This window comes from Leptonychotes weddellii, chromosome 2 (genome assembly GCF_054177405.1).
Source record: "Leptonychotes weddellii isolate Sample4059 chromosome 2, ASM5417740v2, whole genome shotgun sequence".
In the NCBI taxonomy this organism is placed as follows: domain Eukaryota; kingdom Metazoa; phylum Chordata; class Mammalia; order Carnivora; family Phocidae; genus Leptonychotes; species Leptonychotes weddellii.
The window spans coordinates 127,388,334-127,412,829 of record NC_138370.1 but is presented as its reverse complement, the minus strand read 5'-3'; the positions used below and the strand labels follow the sequence as shown (position 1 = coordinate 127,412,829).

The following is a 24,496-nucleotide window of genomic DNA, read 5'->3' as shown; positions in this document are numbered from 1 at the left end:
TAAGAGTCACCACTTTATACTGTACAGTTCAGTGGTTGTTAGTATTTACACAATTGTGCATGCATCACCACTACCTAATCCCAGAATATTTTCATCACTCTAAAGAAACCCTATACCCATTAGCATTGACTCCCTATTCCCTCTTCTCCCCAGGTTCTGGCAACTACTAATCTACTTTCTGTTTTTATAGATTTGCCTGTTCCGGACATTTCGTTTAAACAAAGTCATTAAATACGAGCCCTTTGTGCCTGGCTTCTTTCATTCGGCATAATGTTTTCAAGGTTCATGCATAATATGGCATGTATCAGTACTTCATCCCTTTTTATTGCTGAACAGTATTTCATCGTACATACCACATTTTATTTATCCACTCGTCAATTGATGGACATTTGGGCCATTTCCACTTTTAGGCTATTATGAGTGAAGTTGTTATGAACATTCATGTACGAATTTTATATGGACATGTGTTTTCACTTCTTTTGGGTATATACCTAATTGGCTATAATACCTAAGAGTGGAATTGGCTAGGTCATATTGGTGACTGTGATTTAACCTTTTAAGGAACTGCCAGGCTGTTTTCCAAAGCTGTTGCACCATTTTACATTCCTGCCAAAGGTGCACAGGGTTCTCCACATTCTTGTCAACATTTGTTATTTTCCTTTTTAAAATTTTTTTTAAAATTATATCCATATTTATGAATGTGGAGTGGTATCTCATTTGCACTTCCCTAATGAGCATTTTTTCATGTACTTACTAGCCATTTGTATATCTTCTCTGAAGAAATATCTATTCAAATCCTTTGCCCATTCTTTTTTACTGGGTTATTTTTCTCTTATTGAATTGTAAGAATTCTTTGTATATTCCAGATACTGGATGCGATCTGTAGATTTTTTTCTCCCATTCCATGGGCTGTCTTTTCATTTTCTTTTTTTAAAGATTTTATTTATTTATTTGACAGAGAGAGAGAGACAGTGAGAGAGGGAACACAAGCAGGGGAGTGGGAGAGGGAGAAGCAGGCTTCCCGCGGAGCAGGGAGCCCGATGCGGGGCTCGATCCCAGGACCCTGGGATCATGACCTGAGCCGAAGGCAGATGCTTAGCGACTGAGCCACCCAGGCTCCCCTGTCTTTTCATTTTCTTAATGATGTCCTTTGAAGTACAAATGTTTTTAATTTTGATAAAATCCCGTTTAATTTTTTTTATTGTTTTTTATTTTTTTAATCCAGTTTATTTTTTTCTGTTGCTTGTGCTTGTGGTGTCATCTGAAAAACCACTTAGTCATGTTCTATAATCCTTCTTATATGTTGTTAGATTTAGTTTGCATCTGTATTCATAAGAGGTATTTATTGATCTATAGTTTTTTATATCTTCGTCTGATTTTGGTCTCAAGGTAATATTGGTCTCATAGAGTAAGTTGGGAAATGTTCCCTCTTCTATTTTTTGGAATTGTTTGGGAAGGATTGTTTTAATCCTTTTTTCTTATGTAGATTTCAATAGTAAAGCCATCTGGTCTGGCTTCTTCTTTGTGGGATGTTTTTTTTAATTACAAATTCAGTATCTTTACTTGTTAATAGATTTCTGTTTCTCAAGTTAGTTTTGGTAATTTGTATCTTTCTTAGAAATTGTTCATTTTAGGGGCGCCTGGGTGGCTCAGTCGTTAAGCATCTGCCTTCGGCTCAGGTCATGATCCCAGGGTCCTGGGATCGAGCCCCGCATCAGGCTCCCTGCTTGGCGGGAAGCCTGCTTCTCCCTCTCCCACTCCCCTGCTTGTGTTCCTGTTCTCACTAACTCTCTCTCTGTGTCAAATAAATAAATAAAATCTTTAAAAAAAAAAAAAGAAAGAAAGAAATTGTTCATTTTATCTAGGTTGTCTCATATTTGGGCATATAATTGCCAATTAAATAATAGTATTGCCTTATAATCCTTTTTGTTTCTGTAAGGTCAATAATGATGCCTTCTCTTCATTCCTGATCTTAGCTGTTTGAGTCTTCTTTTTCTATTGGTCACTCAAGCTGAAATGTTTGGCAATGTTGTTGATCTTTTCGAAGAACCAACTTTGGGTTTCATTGATTTTTCTCAGTACTTTAATGTGCTATTTATTTCTGTTCTTATCTTTATTACTCCTTCCTCCTGGGGCTTTCCACTGATGGATATATGTATTGGTTGCCCTTGAGGAAGCTGTCTGTGAAATCATGGAATTCTGATACGCTGGAGCTAGAAGAGTCATCTAGGTCAGTGTTTCTCAAACTTTTAGTGCACATACAGATTACCCTGGGGTCTGGTTAAGGCGTGGAACCCTAATTCGGTGGTACCATTGGAGCCTAAATTTTCCCATTCCAAAAGCCTCCAGGTGACGCCTATGCTGAGGCCAGGAACACATGTTCAGTGGCAAGGATCTAGTTCATTTGGTATCAGAGTCATTTGTGGGGTTTTCTAAACCGTGTTGTCTCTCTATTCCAGGGATAATAATATGCACGACCCCACCCCTTGAGAATTGGTGCTGCAGTGAGTCATTGTGATTGATATGGGTGTGTGTTGTTTCCGTCAGCTAAAAGAATTACTGAACAGGCTTAACCTTCTCATTTGACAGATGAGGAAATTGAGGCCCCAGAGAAATAAGACTCCTTGCCTAGTGTCATATAAGTTAATTGGTGCAGATAGGTGACTAATATCAAAAAGATTAAGATTAGTGGGTGGATATAATCTTTCTGATGATAAAGCTTGATTGTAGCAAAGTACATCTTTGATTATGCTATCACCGAGGAAAGGTAGTAATGAGGATAAATGAATTTGTTGTTAAATTTTTGTGACTTCATTAAGATTTCAACCCAGAGAAAATGTTACTTAAGTGAATTTCCTCTTTGGTACTCTTGAGTAGACATTTATATGATATTTGGAATGGCATTAAGGAGAATAGATAGATATGGACATGGATATATAGATAATCTAAGGGTCCTAAGACTCTGTTGATTATTATTTTTTTTTTTGTAAAGATTTCATTTTTAAGTAATCTCCACATCCAGCATGGGGCTCGAGCTTACAACCCTGAGATCAAGTAGTCACATGTTCTACTGACTGAGGCAGGCTCCCCATCTATTGATTATTTTCAAATGAGAATTGAGTAAAAAGTTCATGATTCTCTTGCACAAATAAGTGTCATTAGTATAGTTAAATGTTGTTTTATTACAAGATCTTTTCAGTGCTATCAGTAATTTCTTCCACTATCAAGGACAACTCATTTTACACCCAGTTTTATACTCTAAGAAATATTACAGAAAAAATTCAAAATAGATTTATTTAGGAATTATTGGTCTTCAGACATTCTTTCTGTTAATTTGTCATTTTTAATCTCATATTAATGTTCTTAGGTATCTTTAGAAGAACTCTATATGACAACTTTTGTTTCTCATATAGGATAAATTTTTCATGTGTCAGATAACCAGGAAGTTCTAAAGAGTAACTGCTTGTGCATACGAATTACTCCCACCTTAAGAAAAATTGGGCACAGTATAGCAATATTAACATATGTTAAGTATAACTTAACTTTTCTTCAATTATTCATAAAACATTTCAAGATCTCTCTGTATGAATTTTAGTCATTGCACTAGAGAGATAAAATGGGGTCTTGGTCAGATGATGGGTTTGCAGAATTATTTGACTCAGTGTCATTCTTAGCTATATGACTTTGGGTTCACTTTTGTCATCACGGTTAACTAAATGAGCCTCATTACTCTGTAAAGTTCATTAAGATTTCCTTATATGGAAATTAGCAGTCTTGAAGAGCTCTAATGAAGATCTACGTGTTCTTGAAAGCACTTTGGTTTGAAAATCAGTTCATACAGTTATTATTGTAACTGGAGTCATTTTCGTACAGTTTCTTCAGTCCACTGCTCCTGCTGCCTTCCCCACCAAGGTGCTTTGTGTCACCACCTGTCTGTTCACCAAAACTAGAAACGTAGAAGTTACTCTCCCTCACCTCGAAGTGGGCATCAGGTCCTGAAATCCGGGCATTCTGCCCCTAGCACGTCCCCCAAAGCTAATCCCCGCTTCTCCACACAGCACCGACCGCTCTAGTTCCACCCCTTTCTGTTTCTCCCCCCAGCTCTTGCATTAGACCCTTCCTCGCTCCGCAGCTTCGAGTGCGTGCACCCTTCCAATCCGCCTTCCACACGGCTGTGGGAACGGCTTCTCTAAAATTCAAATCTGTGACCTACGCGTCTCATTAAAATCTTTCCTGACTTTAAGGTAAAATCCATACTCCTTAACCAAGATCCTTAGCAGTCTCTCCTTGACCTGTTTCCCTCATCTCTTCTCACAGCATTTACTCATATGCACCATAAGCTTCTGACGTGTTTTCCATTTTATTTTTCTTAGTGGGCCAAGTTCTTTCATACTTAGGTGCCTTTGCCCGAGCTATTCCTTTCATCCTGCTCCCTTCCCAGCTCTACGCCTACCCCTCCTTGTCTAATGCCTTTTTGTCCTTGGAGACCGAACTCAAAAGCCTCATCCTGTGTTACTGAAATATATGGCACCTAATGATTTCTTTTTTTTTTAAAGATTTATTTTATTTATTTTAGAAAGTGTGTGAGCGGGAGATGGGGCAGAGGGAGGAGGGAGCATCCTCAAGCAGACTCCCCGCTTAGTGCAGTGCCCCTCTTGGGGCTCTCTCCCAGCACCCTGAGATCATGACCTGAGTCAAAATCAAGAGTTGGCCACTTAACGGACTGAGCTTCCCAGGTGCCCCCCTAATGATATCTGTTATTAATTTTGTACTCTGCTACCTCTGAATTACTGTATTTTTGTACAAATTTTGTTCGTTTGATTTTCTGGGTATAAAATCAGATCGTGTGAGAGCAGTAATATTTGATCCACTCTTTCACAGGTTATATGCTTCTAATTTCTTTATCTTCTTTATTTGCATTCCTCCACAACCCTCAGTACAATGTTAAGTAATAGTCATGTTAATGGATATTTCTTAATTGCCTAAAAATGCTTCAGAGTGAATAAACATACTTTATAAGCTAAAAAAAAAAAAAAAAAAGCAGCCTTATCCTCTGAGAACTTATATCCACATACCTGCCCTTTAAATATGAAGGGAAAGGGGGTGGGTCAGATAGCTTTCTTCTTTACATGTTCCTGTAATGTCCTGTGTATACTTTTGTTAGTGTTCTTATTGCAGTACATTTGCACTACTTCTCAAACTTTTCCACATCCAGGCAGAGGAGATTGTATCGGACTTACATATAGCCTGCCTGAAATTTTACATTAATATCACATGTAGTATCTTAGCCTTAAAAAATATATAAAATTTACATCTGATTCCATAGAAAAGGTATAGTTAACCTAATATAAAAACATTTTATTTGTCCTGGAATAAAATTGATCTTTGTCAAAGATGATAATGTTTATTGTGAAATTTCAAGTTTTCTCTGTAAGCTGTCCTGTTTTGTTCTTCAGATGTCTGTGTAACCCAAGTTTGATAAATAGTAAGCACTTTGATGTCAGGAACTAGGTCTTTTATCTCTGGAGTCCCAGCATTAAACATAGTATCTAATACCCAGTAGATGTTCACTATTTATTTAAAAAAAAAAAAATGAATGAATGAATGAATGAACAAAAGTTCAGTTTTGTAATAATAGTGTTAGATGTTAGCATTGTTAAACATTTTAGATATTTTTCCCATAGAAAAAATATGACTAATGACACTGTGAAAGTCATGCATTTTTAAAAATCATTTTCTGGCCTATACAATGTAACAAAACTTTAAAAAGAAACCATCTATAGGGGTGCCTGGGTGGCTCAGTCGGTTAAGCGTCTACCTTTGGCTCAGGTCATGATCCCAGGGTCCTGGAATCAAGCCCCACATCGGGCTCCCTGCTCAGTGGGGAGTCTGCTTCTTCCTCCCCACTTGCCCTGCTTGTGCTCTCTCTCTATCAAATAAATAAACAAAATCTTAAAAAAAACTTTTTATAGTTAAAAGTATAAAATATACAGGAAAGATCACATTGTAAGTGTTCAGTGCAATGAATTTTCACACACTCAACAGTTTCACATAACTAACACCCATATAAAAAAAACAAAACTTCACCTGCCCCTCAGAACTCCTTCCATGCTCTCATTGTGTCACTGAAACCCTTTATATCAGCATATATTTGTTTTGCAAAATCATTTTATACTTGAGTGTGATTTAAGACAAGTAACCGATTGAATAGAGTATTTGTTATTCCCATGACAAGTTAGTGATTTAGTGATCATTACTACTAGCCAACATTACAAAATGTAAAAAATAATTAATTTTAAGTACTATTTTCAGTAGTTTGCTTTAGTACTAACTAGAAAAAAGTAATTAAAATTATTCGTAATGCCCATACACTTGTATACTATTCAACACAAACATTTTGATAATAAGCATTAAGTAATAATCATTTTAGCTTTTGCATTAAATAATTAATGAGCAGTAAATTCTTTTGAGCTTTTATGCCTAATTCTCAAATTACCCTGATTTTTGTTTGACCTTCTTTTGTTTGTTTAGAGTAGTAATTCTCAATGGGGAGGGAGCCCGATTTTGTCTCCCAGGGGACAGGCATTTGGCAGTATCTGGAGACATTCTTGGTTGTCATAACTGGAGAGTGCTACTGACACCTAGTGGGTAAAGGTCTGGTTGCTGCTAAACTTAATTCGCAGAACAGACCCCCACAAAAAAGAATTATCTGGCCCAAAATGTCAATAGTACTGAAGTTGAGAGCAATATTTTCTAAAGATTGAGTGGGTTGTGTTTGATTTAGATTAGTTCAAACAGGTTATAGCACCATACTAATAATGTACAAGGTATTAGGACTTTAATTTCCCTAGGCATTAGCTCATCTTTCTGTGTAGTTTATTCACCAGACCCCAAACAGATGTCTTGAACATTTGCTAATGATTATAAGAAGAATGAGATGAGACAATGTAGAAGTATAAATCTATCACCACTTCTGGCAAAAGTCTCAAATCCAGCTCTCTTAATAATATTTTCTTGCCATCTGTTGGGAGGCGTTAAATAGAGAATCTAGTTGCTCTCCACAAACATTCATGCGTACTCACACACCTCTATGCCATTCGTTTCTTCCAGTGATTATGGAAGGTTAGAAACACTGGAGTGCAGGGTGCCCAAGTGGTATAATCGGTTAAGTGTCCAACTTCTCATTTCTGTTCAGACCATGATCTCAGGGTCGTGAGATGGAGCCCTGCCTCAAGCTCTACGCTCAGCGCAGAGTCTGCTTAAGATTCTCTCTCTCCCTCTGCCCCTCCCCCTGCTCACTTGCACTTTCTCTCTCTCTCTAAAATAAATAAGTCTTAGAAACACTGGAGTGCACATAAATGCCAGTAACAAAGTTGGAAATTAATATCTAATAAAGTTGTTTTTCGTGGCTGTTTCTTAGGAAGTAGATTTTTGTGTATTTCAATGTCATCTTGCGAGCTTGTTCTGGTCTTGACAAGTTGACCTGCCCTGAGCAAAGAGTCACATTTGAGGCATAGTCTTAAAACATTTGTTGTGCGGTGGCGCCTGGGTGGCTCAGTCGTTGAACGTCTGCCTTTGGCTCAGGTCATGATCCCGGGGTCCTGGGATCGAGCCCTGCATCGGGCTCCCTGCTCAGTGGGAAGCCTGCTTCTCCCTCTCCCACTCCCCCTGCTTGTGTTCCCTCTCTCGCTGTGTCTCTCTCTGTCAAATAAATAAACAAAATCTTTAAAAAAAAAAAAAATTTGTTGTGCAAGAAAGAATTAATGACAATATATACCAATTCTGACTTTATTATATAAAATATTGCTCTAAAAGTATTAGAGAACACAACAAACCAAGATTTATATAGTTGGAATTATAAATCTACAAGTCTGTAAACTTAATGAAAATTAGCTTAGAATTTGGCATTTGATTCTACTTATTTAACTGTGAAAGCAGATACAAATGAAAACATTACATGAAGAAAATTAAGGCCAATTTGAATAAAATAATCTCTGTTTTATGTTGTAGCTTTTTTATATTATGGGAGTATGGATTTTATTAGTATTTTTTTGTTATCCTAAGAAGAAGTAAAATAGTTCATAGATGTCTAGGCCTTTTCCAGTCTTTTTTTTTTTTTTTTAAGATTTATTTGTCAGAGAGGGAGGGAGCACGAGCAGGGGGAGGGGCAGGCAGAGGGAGAAGCAGGCTCCCCACTGAGCAAAGAGCCCGATGCGGGACTCAATCCCAGGGTCCTGGGATCATGACCTGAGCCGAAGGCAGCCATTTAACTGACTGAGCCACCCAGGCGTCCCGCCTTTTCTAGTTTTGATATATTTGATGTTTGAGAGGATGCATTAGCTTTCATGTCAGATCTAGGTCCAAATTCTGCCATTTATGAACTCTTCGGCCTTGGATCTGAAAACTCTATTGGCCTGCTTTACCGCCGTAAAAGAAGGGACAATACTTAATGATAGAGTCACAAGAATTAAATAAGATAGTAAAAGAATGGCCAACAGGAGGGAAGGATAAATATTATTTGGAGTCATTGGTTCATTTGTGAGTGGATTATAGTGGTCAAGAGCATAGGTTTTGGAGTCAGTGAACCAGGGTTTAGACTCTGCCTTTGTTGTCTCTTACTGCCGATAAGGAGGGATTGAATTCGTAACTGCCAGAAGCAGCCCACACAGTCCCTGGCACAGGGTAGGCACCAGCAAGTGGAAGTCATGAGTGCCTGGAATGTTCTGAGTTCTGTCAGATAAAATGTGGTACTTAGTCCCTTAAGAAGTTTATCACACTGCATGCTGAGTCTTAAAAATTGGGAAGCTAATACTGTTAATTATTTTTAGTTTACTTAATAATGCTTAGTTTAAATAATGCTAATCAGCATAAGTAGTAATACTAATAATGTGAATGGTATATTTGGAACAAAGTTTAAGTACTTTTGTTTTCCTACCTTGGCTGTAATTTTCAGAGCGCTTCACAAACTGTGGAGAATGAGGGGGCAGGGCCAGAGAGGAATCACGGAGACCAGTGTGAATGCTGTGCAGTAGTGGGCTATGATGAGCCCCAAGTTAGGGTGGAGGCAGGGGTGGTGGTGAGAACATTAAGACTGAACTCAAGGCTTGAAATTTGATAAAATAAGCAGCTTCACTGTTGCACCAAGAATATTCCTAAGGGAAATTGGCATCTTTTTTTTTTTTTTTTAACAGCGAGTACTTGGCAGAGAATATAAAACCTAACAATATAGTTTGGTGCCACTGTCTTCATTCTTAGCAAGATACCAACAGCCCTACCAAGCATTGCTTTTGCACCTTCGATGCTAATGTCAACACAGTGACATGCTGAATTTTTAAATGTGCTGTTTCTGGTAACCATGGCCCGTCCTCTCCCTCTTTGACTGTAGATCCTAATTATCTCATGGCTAACGAACGCATGAACCTGATGAACATGGCCAAGCTGAGTATCAAGGGCTTGATTGAATCTGCTCTGAACCTGGGGAGAACTCTGGACTCAGACTATGCACCCCTCCAGCAGTTCTTCGTGGTGATGGAGCACTGCCTGAAACACGGCTTGAAGGGTAGGCCATGGCCCCAGGATGCAGATGTGCACGCAGCTGTATTCTGGCAATACATGCTCGAGAGGAAAAGCGGTCTTTATGGAGCCAAAGAATAAGAGGCTTGAATTAGTAATACTAACCTATTGGAATGCCCCCTATATGGACACAGGGATGTGGTTGAATTAAAGGGCATAGAGGGCTTACAAAACACTGGTTACTAAATGCTAGAGCTGGAACAGACATTACTGTCTAATACGGTCCTTCTGTTTGACAGGTGGAAACAAGGCCTAGAATGGGAGGTAACTTGCCCAAGGTCACACAGTGGACTCTTGGCTGTTGTGCTCCTCCACTTAACCATAAGCTTTTGAGGGCAGGACCTGGTCTTGTTCTCCTTGCTTCCTATCCTTCTCCCTCCCCAGTATCTAATAGCCTGTTTCTGGATTACGTATTCTTTCCAAAGGAAAAGAATACGTAATCCAGAAACAGGCTATTAGATTTGAATCAAAGCAGTTGATTCGTGGCAATTAGTGGTCCTCACTAATACCATGCAGCTTTAAGTACTGTATTCTTAAAATGTTTTATTATATCATAGAGCTAGTTGTAAGTTCTTCCTGAAAGAGGAAGGACTGAGTCTTGGGAAGTGGGAGATTTTTGATTGTCACAAAATGTTACCTGTTCTGAAAGCATGAATAGTTTTAGAACTGTCTGATAATTTAGGTCTAGTTCCCTGAGAAAAAGGAATGAACAGATGAGAGAGAAGTGTGTGTATGTGTTTATGTTTTGAGGGCATGTTTATGTTGTAAAGAATATTGAAATACTGTTTTGTTTTTATCACCTTAGCTAAGAAAACTTTCCTTGGACAAAATAAATCCTTCTGGGGGCCTCTAGAATTGGTAGAAAAGCTTGTTCCAGAAGCTGCAGAGATAACAGCAAGTGTTAAAGATCTTCCAGGACTTAAGTAAGTTTAAGGTTGAATTCTGTTAGGAAAACATTCTTTACTAATTATCTCCTTGAAGACTAAAGATAATGATGACCATAATAATTTATTTCATAACAATCCAAAAAGAATACTCTATTTATGAATCGGCACTGTTGTGAGAGAACTGCTAATATAGAATATTAAGAGAAGGGTGCCTGTGAGGGATAATTGTTCTTAATTTTAAAGAGGTTATATTCATATTAAAAGACCAAACATTTTCTTATTTTTTAAAGCACTTGTGGGAATCAGTTCAAGTCTCAAGAAATTAGATCTAAGGAGGGATCGTGCTAGACATGACTGAAAAAAAGAATGTGTTCAATGCAGTTTGAGAGCCAAGATTAAAACAGTTGTCAAGTGAACCTCAGCAACGGACACCAGGAACCTGCCTCAGAACTGGAAAAAGCGTAGTAACCATCTTCCCAAATTAGACTCGTTTAACTTTAATCAGATAGAGGCCTAAATGGACTGTGTCACATTACTAGTATTTGGGTACTTACATGATCCACACTAAGTCTGAGGATTTACCAATGCTAATGTGATGGAACATTTTCAGTTGGGCCTCCCGGAGGTTTTGTCTTCAAATCGTAGTCTCATTCAGTAATTCTTCACAAGAGCACTTGTTCCAAACCCACCCCTCCCAGACCCACGAGCCCCTTCATCCCACCAGCCCACACAGAATTCCTCACATAGGAATGAGGTGGAGGAGGTTGTAAGGAGCACCTCAGTGTGCATGTTATACTGGGGACTATTAGCAAGAGTAAGTGAATCTGTCCCACAGTGGCCCCCAGCTTTGCTACTTTGAGTTGTTTGGTTCCTTTGTTTCTGTAGGACACCAGTAGGCAGAGGAAGAGCCTGGCTTCGTTTGGCATTAATGCAAAAGAAACTCTCAGAATATATGAAAGCTTTGATCAATAAGAAGGAACTTCTCAGGTATGAACACCTTGTTAAACTTTGTTCTTTTCTTGCTATGTTCTACATTGTATGAGGTTGAATCAGAAATTTGCCATTTTCGCAGATGAAAAGCAGTTGATTCGTGGCAATTTCATGTAGTTCAACTTAATACCTTCTCCCATACCTCACACACACCTATTCAAGAATAGATGTTTATTTGTTACATATGTTTAGTCTGTCACTGTGGCATATACACAGGGCAGGCCAAAATGTAATACCCCCCAAAAAACAGGAAAGGCTTTTGACACCTTAGCATGTACCCAGACCCAATAAGACAGGAAGTTGACACATAACATGAAATTTAAAAACAACATACACAAAAAACTTTCCAGGTGGATTATAGATACAAACGGGAAAGAGAAAACAGTAAAACTTTTAGAAAAAAATATAAGGTAGACAAAAATTTCTTAAACAAGACATAAGAAGCTCTACCCCTAAAGGAAAAAATGGATACATTGGTCTACATTAAAATGAAGAACTTCATTCATCAAGAAACAAGGTTAAAAGGCAACCTGTAGAGTAAAAGGAGATATTTGTAATATATATATTCAACAAGTGATGCATATTCAGGGTATGTGAAGAACTCCTTCAGTCCAGTAAGAAAAAGACAAGTAAATGTAAAAATGAGTTAAGGATTTGAACAGGCATTTCACAAAAGAAAATCAAAATGGCTAGTAAACATAAAAAAGAGGGGCTCCTGGCTGGCTCAGTCAGTAGAGCATGAGACTCTTGATCTCCCAGTCCTGACTTCAGTCCCACATTGGATGTAGAGCTTACTTTATAAATATATATAGGGGTGCCTGGGTGCCTCAGTTGGTTAAGTTGTCTGACTGTTGGTTTTGGCTCAGGTCATGATCTCAGGGTTGTGGGCTGGAGTCCCACCTCAGGCTCCACGCTCAGCAGGGAGTCTGCTTGAGGATTTCCTCCCTCTGCCCCTCTCCTCACTCATAAGCACACATTTTCTCTCTCTCTCTCAAATAAATACATCTTTAAATTATATATATGTATATATACACACACATAAATATGTACGTAGATTCACTAGCTGCCATGTAAATACAAATTAGAATAACAGTGTGGTACCACTACACACCCACCTATAAATAAAGCAGATCTGAGGCAAATTTTGAAAAACAGACCAATTTTTTAAAGACGCTTTAAGATTGAAAAATTATCCCTTGCATCTCAGATACAAATATGTGGGGAAAGCATAAGTAATCACTTCAGTGAAAATACCATTCTGGTCACTTTTCTTTCAGCTGGACTATTATCTAGAGTCTATTCATGTACTTATTATCTAAAATATACTATCCAAGCCATCCTTTTTTTTTTTTTAACTTTTTTGCTATTATCATAGTACCCATATTCAACTATGAGGCCAGCATTTTCTGCTTGTCTCGAGATTACATCATTGGATTCTTGAGGTTTTATTATTGGCATTACGTGAATTTCTCTTACAGCGAATTCTATGAACCCAATGCCCTCATGATGGAAGAAGAAGGAGCCATAATCGCTGGTCTCCTGGTGGGTCTGAATGTCATTGATGCCAATTTCTGTATGAAAGGAGAAGACTTGGACTCTCAGGTATGCAAAAGATGCTCAGTTACCAAGTGGGTCACTCTGAGTTCTATTATCTCAGAATTTGGATGGATCAGATTATACCAACCAAATTAAGGGAAATTCTGTGAGTCATAAATGGGATTTTTAAATTTTTGATGTGAATATAAACAATATCTTTGTTTTTCCTTCTAACTTGACTCATTTATGTATTATGAATGTTTTTCAAATTCTTATCTTGACTGTAATCCCTGTTTAAAATATTTTGTACAGACTGGGGTGCCTGCGTGGCTCAGTCAGTTAAGCATCTACCTTCGGCTCAGGTCATGATCCCAGGGTCCTGGTCAAGCCCCACATCAGGCTCCCTGCTCAACAGGAAGCCTGCTTCTCCCTCTCCCACTCCCTCTGCTTGTGTTCCGTCTCTCTCGCTGTCTCTCTCTCTCTCTGTCAAATAAATAAATAAAATCTTTAAAAAATAATAAAATAAAATAAAAATAAAATATTTTGTACAGACTAAAATACACACACACAAGCTAAAATATATACACGGCCATGGTAGTTACAAATACAGACTGAAGCCAAACTGTTTAGGTTCAAATTCTGCTTCTGTATTTTTTAGCTGAATAAATTTTGTAGTTAGTTTCTTGATGCTTCACATTTCTTAGCTGTAATACAGGGACAAAAAAAGGATATCTCTATTTCATAGATTTATAGTGTGGAATAAAAGAGTTAGTACATGTGATGCACCTTGTGCAGAGCCTGAAACATAATTAATTGCTCAATAAATAAAGCTTTCACTCTCACACTGATTCTTTCTCACCCGTTCTCTATGAAATTCTACAGCAAATTTCTGTTACTTTTTACTCTGAGAAAATGGGAAAGGAAGTAGGATATTTTGACCTGGATTTTAAAAAAGAAATAAGCTGAATAATAAAAGCAGTCCTGAAAAATTTAGACATAGTGCATCAATGAGAATTTGGAAGAATAAATACCAAAATGTTACAGTGGTGGTTGGGACTATAGGTATTTTGTATTACTTCCTTTTACTTATTTGTATTTTCTGAAACTTTTTTAAGGAAATGTGCGTTCTTTTTGTAATTAGAATTTTTAAAACATTATTCCCAAAAGTGAATAGGGTTCAGTAGCAGAATACTTGAGAGAAACAAAAGAGAAAGAAACTTTAAGCCTTAAATTTATAATAAGTGTTCTGTTGACTTTCTTAGAGTCTTGTGTTGACTTGCATGACCTGGTCTTCTGGTCCTGTTGCCTTAATCTCGATGCTTTACTTACTTTCAACCCCTTTTCAAGTTCTTGATTACATTACGTTTTCATCAAAAGTTTCAAATAATGGCTATGACTTTATTACTGTTTAGAATGCCCAGAAAGAGACATTATATTATGCCTTGGAAAAAGTATCTAATTTTATATTAAATTCTGAAAATTCTCTCTGTAGGTTGGAGTTATAGATTTTTCAATGTATCTCAAGGATGGGAACAGCAGTAAAGGTAGTGAAGGGTATGTACAGAGAAAATCAAGTTTCTTTTTTCTTTAATGTTCTTTGATAGCATTTAAAGTTTACAACAGTAGTGCTTTAACAGACTTGCTGAAAGAATTTCTGATGATAATAGTTTTAATAGAGTCTTGTCAAAAAGAGCTGACTCTTGTGCCTCCTAAACCCTAAAAGAGGTTGTAGTTAAGTGATTTTCCTACTGTGTGGTTCAGTGGCTAACAAAGTAAAGGGGCTTATAAAGGAATTCAGTGCTCCATCTCTTGAAGTAGTGTTGGAAAACATGGTCTTCTTGATCATGACGATTGCCCTCTCGGTTTTGTTAGAATGTGAAATATGAAACATGCATTATGGACTTACATGAAATGTTGACATTAGGAGTAACAGAGTGAGGAGTATATGGGAACTCTGCACTACTGTTTTAAGTCTTGTAAATCTAAAATCATTTCAAAAAAGTTTTTAAAATATCCATATGGTCCTTAGAAATTAAACACCAGAAGAGTACTACCTAATACCCTTTATAAATTTAGCAGTTGAAAGCACAATTAATCTGAAGTTCTTAACTTTGGACATTGAGCCAAGACTATATCGTTTTTTCTTTAAGTGTAGTGCTAGAGGTATGTGGCCTTGATTTGACTTTAATTGAAAAGTCTGGCTTTTTAACTTGCCTGTTACAAATTAGCTGGTTCCAGAAGTGAACCTCCTGTCTCCCCTCTTTATTTTCTCACATAACAATAAACACTTGATCTTTATGAAAGCTTTTTATACCAATCACTTTGAAATAAAATTAACATTGAAAGGCAAAATTATAGCCTTTGGGAAGAACTATTATTATACCAAAATCAGTTTAATTCAATTCCTATGACAAATGGAAAATTGTTATAAGTAGTACCGGCAAAGCTAAAAAGGTTATCAATTGTGAGAAGAAAATTTTTATTTTTTTAAATGCCTCTGATAGAATGTAATGTTATACCTATAACCTAAGTTATTAAGGTATGTAAGCTATAATAAAGGCTTTTTAATGTGGGGAATTTTTTGTTTCATTTTTAAGTATCTGAGTCATTCTTCTTGGAGACATTATACATCAGGTCTATCTTTTGATTCAGTGTATCTGTGCTACCGTTTTTCTTTCTATGTTATATGAAAAGATTGGGGAAGGGAGGATCTTGGTACTTCTAATGTTACTTATTTTATTTCTATTCCCCACTCCACTCCACCCCACCCCAGAGATGGCCAGATTACTGCAATTCTGGATCAGAAGAACTATGTAGAAGAACTCAACAGACATCTAAAGTAAAGAATGAATAAATACTTTTACTTTCCTGGGGATTTTGTTGTGAAGGAAAGGAAGAGTAAATTGATGAGCCATGAGGATAAATTCAGGCGATACTCAACAAAAATACATAGAATTCCTGCTTGCCAGGCACTGAGCTAGGCACTAAATTAAATGTCATTTAACTATTTTGGTGACCTTTAGTGAAAGGCAGTATAAGATTAGTAAGTAATTACAACTCTAGTGATTAAGTATATAAGAATTCTTAAACATGTGACATACGCAGTTCAAAGTGGCAGCCCTCTTGGTTCAGTAGATCCAACCACATATTTCAAGACCAATTGTGGGCAAACCACTCATTGCCTTAGTACCTTTAGATTAGTTGTATCATGTTGGTCCGTTGCATTTTTCATTTATACATTGAATTGATAGTATTAACTTACCCTCTCTTCACCGTCACTATCATTAATTTACCAAATACTCACTATTTTTCAGAACATGAAACGGTCTTTTGGTATTCTCAAGTACATTGATGTTCTTGTTATGCTAAAGACTGTCAAATAATTCTGAAAAATTAATACATCGATTATTATTTTTTCATAATTCTCTTATAAAGATAATTTAAGTAAGATCTATAATATGATTATACCAGTATCAGTATAAATTTTGAATAGTCTTGGGGCGCCTGGGTGGCTCAGTCGTTAAGCGTCTGCCTTCGGCTCAGGTCATAATCCCAGAGTCCTGGGATCGAGCCCCATATCAGGCTCCTGCTCAGTGGGGAGCCTGCTTCTCCCTCTCCCACTCCCCCTACTCGTGTTCCCTGTCTCACTGTGTCTCTCTCTGTCAAATAAATAAATAAAATCTTTAAATAAATAAATAAATAAATTTTGAATAGCCTTGGTTTCAGCTAGAAAATTCAAGAACAATTGAAGTATATTTTCTCTGGGGACCAAGAACTAATAATGACTACAATGAATTATGGAGATGTTAGTCAAGCAAAAGTACACTTACATTTGATAGTGAAATAGAAACATGACAGTTACTGACTCTTTTCATGCCTCAGTTTCTTTATCTATATTTAGGGATACCTACTGCATAGGGTTGTTGAAAGGAGTAAATGAAATAATGCATATAAAATAATTTAGAAAAGTGCTTGGTGTGTGGCAAGCACTTAATTCGGGTAGCTGATTATTACATATAAGTAAACTTTAAAGTTGACAGTGCAGTGGATCAGCTCTTTTATTTCATCCAACAAGTGCTTATTAAGTACAGAGTTCAGTGCCAAGGGTACAACAGGTAAGATCCACAGCCACTTGTGAACTGTCTTAGAGCCTGCAAGTCCACCATGAATTGTGGACATTAGACGATGGATGATACCTGTGATGGATGTTTACATGGGTAGTACAGGATGTTGTTCTATTTTTCAAGAGAAACCATTATCTTTTTTCTTCTCTTTTTAGTGCTACAGTAAACAATCTTCAGGCAAAAGTGGATGCATTAGAAAAATCCAACACTAAACTGACAGAGGAGGTATGTGTTTTGGATATTCTTTGATTGACATACAGTTTAGTGTGCACTAATGGAAGCAAATAGCTTGGTACTCATCACTTGTTTATTCAACAGACATTTATTTTGGTACTGCTGATGTGCTAGAGCTAGACAAAGATTTCTGTGTGCATTGGCTTATGTGTGCCAGATTGGCAAGCTCCCACCCTCACGGGCCTTATTTTCTCCTTGGGGAGGTAGGGTAGATAATTTAAAGAGCATTGTCGGAAGGCCAGCAATCCCTGATTGCATGTCATGCTGCTTACAAGTCATGTGCTTCTGAGTAAGTAAGTCACTTGACCGCCAAGAGGCCCGGTTCCCTGCCTGGCAGTTGAGGGTGTTTATACTTCTCCTTTCAGCCTTAGAGTTACTCTGAAGATCACAGAATACATATGTGAAAACCCTTAGGAAAGTCCCCAAAATAAGAATAAAAATTAACCTCGTGTTTTGCTTCCGTTTAGTAAAGAAATTTTTTAATTTGTCAGTGGCTAAGCCACATATTTTTTTCTTCAATAGCATTAGATGTTTCTATGAAAAATCTTAAGTAAAATTTCCAGGTGGCAAAGACTTTGTTTATCTTATCTATATCTTTTTTTTTTTTTCTAAGATTTTATTTATTTGACAGAGAGAGACACAGCGAGAGAGGGAACACAAGCAGGGGGAGTGGGAGAGGGAGAAGCAGGCTCCCCGCCGAGCAGGGAGCCCGATGCGGGGCTCGATCCCAGGACCCTGAGATCATGACCTGAGCCGAAGGCAGACGCTTAACGACTGAGCCACCCAGGCTCCCCTATCTTATCTATATCTTAATCTATTTCTTATTATAACTGTCCTCTTCTATACCATGGCATACATTTGGTTTAAATAAAACCAAGAGCACTAGTCAGGAAGATGCCTTTAAACAGTTTTCTTCAGAACATTTTCATTGGTATAACTTTAAAACACCTTCCTTACTACTAGCTCTGTGGGCTTCACTTTTGGATGTAGATTCTTAAATTATATTAAAACTTAATGGAAGGGCACCTGGGTGGCTCAGTTGGTGAAGCGTCTGTCTTTGGCTCAGGTCATGATCCCGGGGTCCTGGGATCGAGCCCCGCATCGGGCTCCCTGCTCAGCGGGAAGCCTGCTTCTCCCTCTCCCACGCCCCCTGCTTGTGCTCTCTCGCTCTCTTCTCTCTCTGTCAAATAAATAAATAAAATCTTTAAATTAAAAAAAAAAAAAGCTTAATGGAAATGATCCTTAGAATTTTACCCTACAAAGCTTTTGAAATACGCTGATTAGAAGTGTTGTAGTGTGGGGGCACCTGGGTGGCTCAGATGGTTGAGTGTCTGCCTTCGGCTCGGTTCATGATCTCCAGGTCCTGGGATCGAGCCCCACGTGGGCTCCCAGCTCAGCGGGGAGCCTGTTTCTCTCTCTGCCTCTGCCTCTCCCCCCTGCTTGTGCTCTCTCTGTCTCTCTCCCTTTCAAATGAATAAATAAAAAAAAAAATCATTAAAAAAAAAAAGAAGAAGTGTTGTAGTGTGAGTCGGCTGCTACTCTGTTGAGGCAATATGGCACCGCAGTGAAGCATGGGCTCTAGAGCTCGGCTACCTGCGTTCATGTCCCAGCTCCGGCACTTGCTAACTTTCTCATCCTGGCCGATCACTTAAGCCTCTATTTCTTGGTTGTCTTCTCTAAACTGGGAATGATAATAGTAATGTTTTTGCGGGAATTGAATGATAATACGTAAGGACCTAGGCCAGTGCCTGACACACCAAAAGCAGCCAGTAAATATGGTCATTAATTTTATTCCCTCAGTCACAGGACTTGTCCTCCTGATCTAGATTTATTTTATTACCAATATTAATTTATTCATTCATGTACTTATTTTGCCAGTAACATTTATTTTCTTGAAACTTTGAATTTTTAGAGACAGGTAAGCCCTGTGTGTAGGCTTTATAAAGAACAGATAAGACAAATCAGATCTGTCTTTTCCCATTTCCATATATTTTGGATTTAAGAGGGCCAATAAAAAACAAAAATCAAAGCCCCTCTTTTCCTCTGCTGAATTCTGAACCAGTATGATAAAATGAGAAGAATTAAATAGATGAAGGTACATAAATGTCCACTTTATTACTGTAAAGCTGAATTAGAAGGCCCACTGGGATGCACAGCCATAGTTTCCTGATACTTTCTCTGATGTTAAGGTCTTGGGAGAACCTGTTGGAGGATGTCTCTGGATCTAAAGGCCCACTTGTCCAAAGTTAACTTTTTTCTGCACTGTTAGGCCCGTGGAGCAGAGAGGGACATATGGACTCCAGACTTGCCTCTAGAAAGCATGCCTGAGCCCCGGCTCCTCTGTACTTAGGCACGAGAACAGGGACCAAGCAGAACCTGTGCCCAGTGCTTGTGAGGAGATCGTGTAAAGGGAGACTAACCTGGCCGAGAGGAGCCTGCTGAGGGCCTTTCCTACGCTTACTCAGGCTCTTCCATGTTCTCTGTGGGAAATCAAGGTTAGCAGGTGCGGAAGAGGAAGAAGTGTTTCCACTTTACTTTTCCCTCCTGTGGAATGCGGATATAAACGTCTCCCCTGAGCAATATACTGCTAATAACATTACCTTACCTTTTCAGGCACTGAAATGACAAATCTCTTCAATACTTAATGGCATCTTTTAGAGTGAGAACTTTGAAGTTTCATTTCTTTACTCTTAAAAATCATCTATCAAAGGTCATATGTAGGGTTTATGAGTCCCAAGGCATGACATGACCTCTTCATTAAACATTTTAGAAATAGGTATTATAACTAAATATAAGTTACCCATGAGAACACCCTTAAGGTAAACAATCTTAAGTTAACATTTTGGTACTGAAAAAGAGTTTACACAAAAAGCAACAATAGGAGATATTTTTTATTTTTATCTAATCTAGTTTAAAAATACTTTTCCTAATTTCTCATACAATAAGAACATTTTTATGTGGTTATAGATAACCTTTTTTCCTTCTAAGAATATTCAAGCCTGAAAATTATATCCTAGCAGATCATGAATTATCCTGTGCTAAAAAAAAGATTAAAAAATTTTTTAAATTTTTTTCAACAGCTTGCAGTTGCAAACAATAGGATTATTACCCTACAAGAAGAAATGGAACGAGTTAAAGAGGAAAGCTCCTACATATTGGAATCCAATCGGAAGGTTAACCTTACTGGATTTATAAAATATTCCTAGAGAGTGTGTTAACATGTGAGCAGTGGGAGGGGGACCTCTACTCTAGAGGACTCTTTGGAAGCAGCAAACACTTGCACATATCAAGCACACTCTTTTTACTGAGACTCCATGCAGAATCGGGTAATGATGGAGGTTCTGTGGGTGTGAGGTTCCTCCCACAGATGCTCCTTGGCTTCACCGCCACCTCTATCTGTTGAGAAACTTCAAGAACAAGTCTAATTTAATGTCTTATTGTGTACTCATGATTTGTACAATATTTAAGTGTTATATTTATTATATTAAATATACCATCGTTTTGAGATGATGTTACTGCTTTGTAAGGAGTGTTTATTTGGTACCACTGGGAGTTACCATGTAAATGAGTTTTCTAAATAACTTAATCCCTTAAGTATCAAACTTCTGATATATGTCTACACGGATTTTTTGCAAACTTTTTATGTACTGCACAATCCTAAGCAGTCTTAAGTAAAGGACATAATTTAACACATTTAGCCGTTTATGATGACTAAAGATCCTAATTATTAACATCGGCAATTCCATGCTAACTTAAAATGACGCTACTTTGGGGGCCTGTTGGAATTGATAGAGCTTCTAGCACCTATACTTAAATGTTTCCAGATTGCTCTGGGTGCTTTTTCTCTGCTTTTTTGATCTCACTGGCATCTCTTGCTTCTCACTGCTGTTGGTATTAGTGTCTCCCCACTCCCTTTTATCTGCATGCTTCTCTTCTTCTGTGACCTCGGAATCCAAATATCCATGGTTATTAAAATTGTTCTGAAAGAGTAAGCAGCTAGGCTCTGAGTGGGGACTAGAGTAGTTCTCTCTGAGTAATGGGTTTGACTTTAACATGTGGACGTTGTGAAAACAACTGTGACTGCTCAGAAGAATTTTCTGATGACCTACTTACTTTGAGCTACGATCTCTCTGGATGGTTGGAGACTCCAAATGTGAGATCTCTGGAGAAGGAATATATTACCATTTGAACCTTTGGCCCAATTCACATTTTACAGTAAATGTCACTTTGTTTTTAGAGGCTTTTAAGACTTCTTGCACTTGATTTGGTAACCTATCTTAGGACTTTAAACTAAATGGCAAGAAAACCCAGTTCTGCTGAGAATTTTTTATTTTCTAAGCTGCTTCCATTTCTTTGTTGTCTTTATTCATTGTTATACCTGTTTAATTAAATATAAAATATAATCATTTTCCCTAGTGTCAGCTAACTCTATATAGATTTTTCTAAATCCTTATATATATATATATATATACTATTTTATTTATCTTTTCAAGGGTCCTAAGCAGGACAGAACTGCAGAAGGGCAAGCACTGAGTGAAGCCAGAAAGCATTTAAAGGAGGAGACACAATTGCGACTGGTAAACTTCACTTATGTTCTAGTAGTTCAGGAACCCATTAAACATAAAAGCCCACTTAGACGTTTGATCTTACAGACCAGGCTCAGGAACATTAGTACTGGGCCAAAAAATTTTTGTAGATCCTAAAAAACTGTTTCTCACTCTTTTTTTTTTTTTTAATTTTGAGTACATTATGAATATAATTAGACATAAAGGCAAATTTTCATATGGTTGATTTTTACCTTCACTGGACATTACTTACATAAAACACTCTCTTTTTTCCTTTTTTTTTTTCTTTTAATTCAATTAGCCAACATAGAGTACGTCATTAGTTTCGGATGTAGTGCTCAACACTCTTTATGAAGGATATTACCTTCTTCCGTAGGAAAGGCTAGTTGCTTATTGATGAATACAGTGGATTTTGCATGTTGGAAAACTGTAGAAAATTTTTAATTATCGGATTCAACTGAAATGACATTGAGAAAGCCCTCTTAGCTAAGTCTTAGGGTGGATTTTTCCATATCACACTATTTGCTGAAGAGAATGTTGTTCGTACAGAGGTCTTTTGTAACTCTTGCAGTACTTCAGTTGCTTCTGTGACTTGTTTTTTAATTTTTTTTTTGGTGTAGTTCACACGGTGTTACATTAGTTTCAGGTGTATGTTTCTCACTCTTTTTAACCCATATTCCCTATAATGCTTTCCCAGTCCATTTTCTGAGTACTCTCAACAGCCAACAGGATTTTTGCCAATCTTTTTTTTTTTTTGCTTTTATAGTTTGTGTTATAAGAACATTAGGTATATGGGGAACCTACTCTTCTAAACTTTGTGATTCCCCACTCCTACTTCAGTCCTCACTCCTGCAAAGATTCTGATAGGTCTCCTTGGAGGATGTATGTGTGTGTGTATAAATGTATAATAATGAATAATACTCCTGTAATAGATTTTATCCAAGTGTTAGTATATTGATACATCCCTGGTATTGGTAAAGTAACTCCTCCTGCAATTTTGATGATATGACAAACAAAAGGATCTCCCCTCACCAGTAGTATCTCTGAAAATAGGAAGGAGCCTGAAAATAAAGGTGATCTGGTTTGTACTAAAATTATCACCACCTAACAGTGTATAGAATTTCAGATGTTCTGAGAAGATAGCAATATAATTTTAACATCCTTGAAATAATTATCATTTTCCTTCTACGTGTTTATGGATTAGATCTCAAAATACTTTCTATATGGAAGATCCTAAAATATGTCAGCATTTTCAGAAGCAATCTGATTTAATCAAGCTAACCGTGCACAGAGGAGCACCTCAATTAAGTGGCACATGTGACTTTAAAATCTGACACAAAATTTTCCACATCCTTTTGTCACGAAAAGATACATGTTTGGTCAAAAAGGAAAGAAACCAAGCAAGTAGGTCCTAGAATGCCCCAGGGAACAGCCTGGATGCAGAAGAACCTCAGGTCGTTGTATCTTTGATCCTCCAAGTCATGTTGCAGTAACAATGATTGAACCAAAAAAGGGGTTTCATATTAAGTGAATATAAAAATTCAGTTAGTCATATCGATCATTCCCACTTATTGAGACGTTTACCCTGGCGACCCAGAATATCTTTTGGGTTCCTTGGGCTCTTGACTATGACGTCAACGTTCAAAATGAAGAGAATTGCAAGTGCTTCATTTTAATGCTGGCTACAGTAGCACTTTATATACATTTCTGTAATAGGACATGACATCAGTTGTCTCACTGTAATGAAGTGCCACAAGTATGTGTCTATTTTAGACATATTAAATAGCATTATCTCCGGCCCACCAAGTTTTTTGGATTTACAAATTATTGAGTAAATGTTTTTATAATTATCCTAGTTATTATTTTAGTTGTTAATATCTCTGCATTGAATGATAGCTTGTAGCTATTTTGCCCAAATATTCAGACCTGAGAGTGTTGGAATTTATACCTTTTCCTGTGGAATTTCATAGTTTGTACTTCGTTGAGGAAAGAGAGAGTAAGCAATTTATTTACCTTTGGGGGCAGGATGTTGAAAAAGAACTGGAGATCCAGATCAGCATGAGACAGGAGATGGAATTAGCTATGAAGATGCTGGAGAAGGATGTCTGCGAGAAGCAGGACGCCCTGGTGTCGCTGCGACAGCAGTTGGATGACCTCAGGGCTCTCAAGCATGAACTTGCCTTTAAGCTGCAGGTAGGGCGAATAAGAGGGATATGCTCACTGGCTCTCTCAACTCCCAGGGTTCCCCCTGCCCCTCTTGTTCTCTAGAATCACACTTGACATACAGGAGGGAAGAGTCACATCTCATTTTGAGGCTGGCTGCCAATAAACCACTTTAGGAATCAGCCCGTCGTAGGATCCTGTGTTGCTGTTCTGGAAAGCCGTGGCTACTTTTCAAATTGTAGTGGGGAAACAGGTCTTTTTTATCCTATAAGATAATTTCTACACTCCAGCCTAACCTGTCAACTGACTTATATATGCCATTAGCTCTTTTTTTTTTTTTGTCATTCTTTATTTAAATTCAATTTTTAACATGTGGTGTATTAGTTTCAGGGGTAGACTTTAGTGATTCTTCAGTTGCATAGAA

The 24,496-nt window shown here is 37.6% G+C and overlaps 1 protein-coding gene across 7 annotated transcripts in view; it reads left to right on the top strand.

Moving 5' to 3' along the window:
- Window positions 1-24,496, top strand: part of RUFY3 (RUN and FYVE domain containing 3) — a 78,976-nt gene that overhangs the window by 39,757 nt on the left and 14,723 nt on the right. For all 7 annotated transcript variants that reach the window (XM_081812298.1, XM_081812299.1, XM_081812300.1 and 4 more), the window contains 10 exons: window positions 9,386-9,559; window positions 10,379-10,496; window positions 11,346-11,447; window positions 12,929-13,052; window positions 14,479-14,540; window positions 15,760-15,825; window positions 17,266-17,335; window positions 20,425-20,517; window positions 21,838-21,921; window positions 23,935-24,102. In XM_081812298.1, coding sequence (XP_081668424.1) covers window positions 9,386-9,559; window positions 10,379-10,496; window positions 11,346-11,447; window positions 12,929-13,052; window positions 14,479-14,540; window positions 15,760-15,825; window positions 17,266-17,335; window positions 20,425-20,517; window positions 21,838-21,921; window positions 23,935-24,102 — 1,061 coding nt within the window. The remainder of the gene's footprint in view (window positions 1-9,385; window positions 9,560-10,378; window positions 10,497-11,345; window positions 11,448-12,928; window positions 13,053-14,478; window positions 14,541-15,759; window positions 15,826-17,265; window positions 17,336-20,424; window positions 20,518-21,837; window positions 21,922-23,934; window positions 24,103-24,496) is intronic.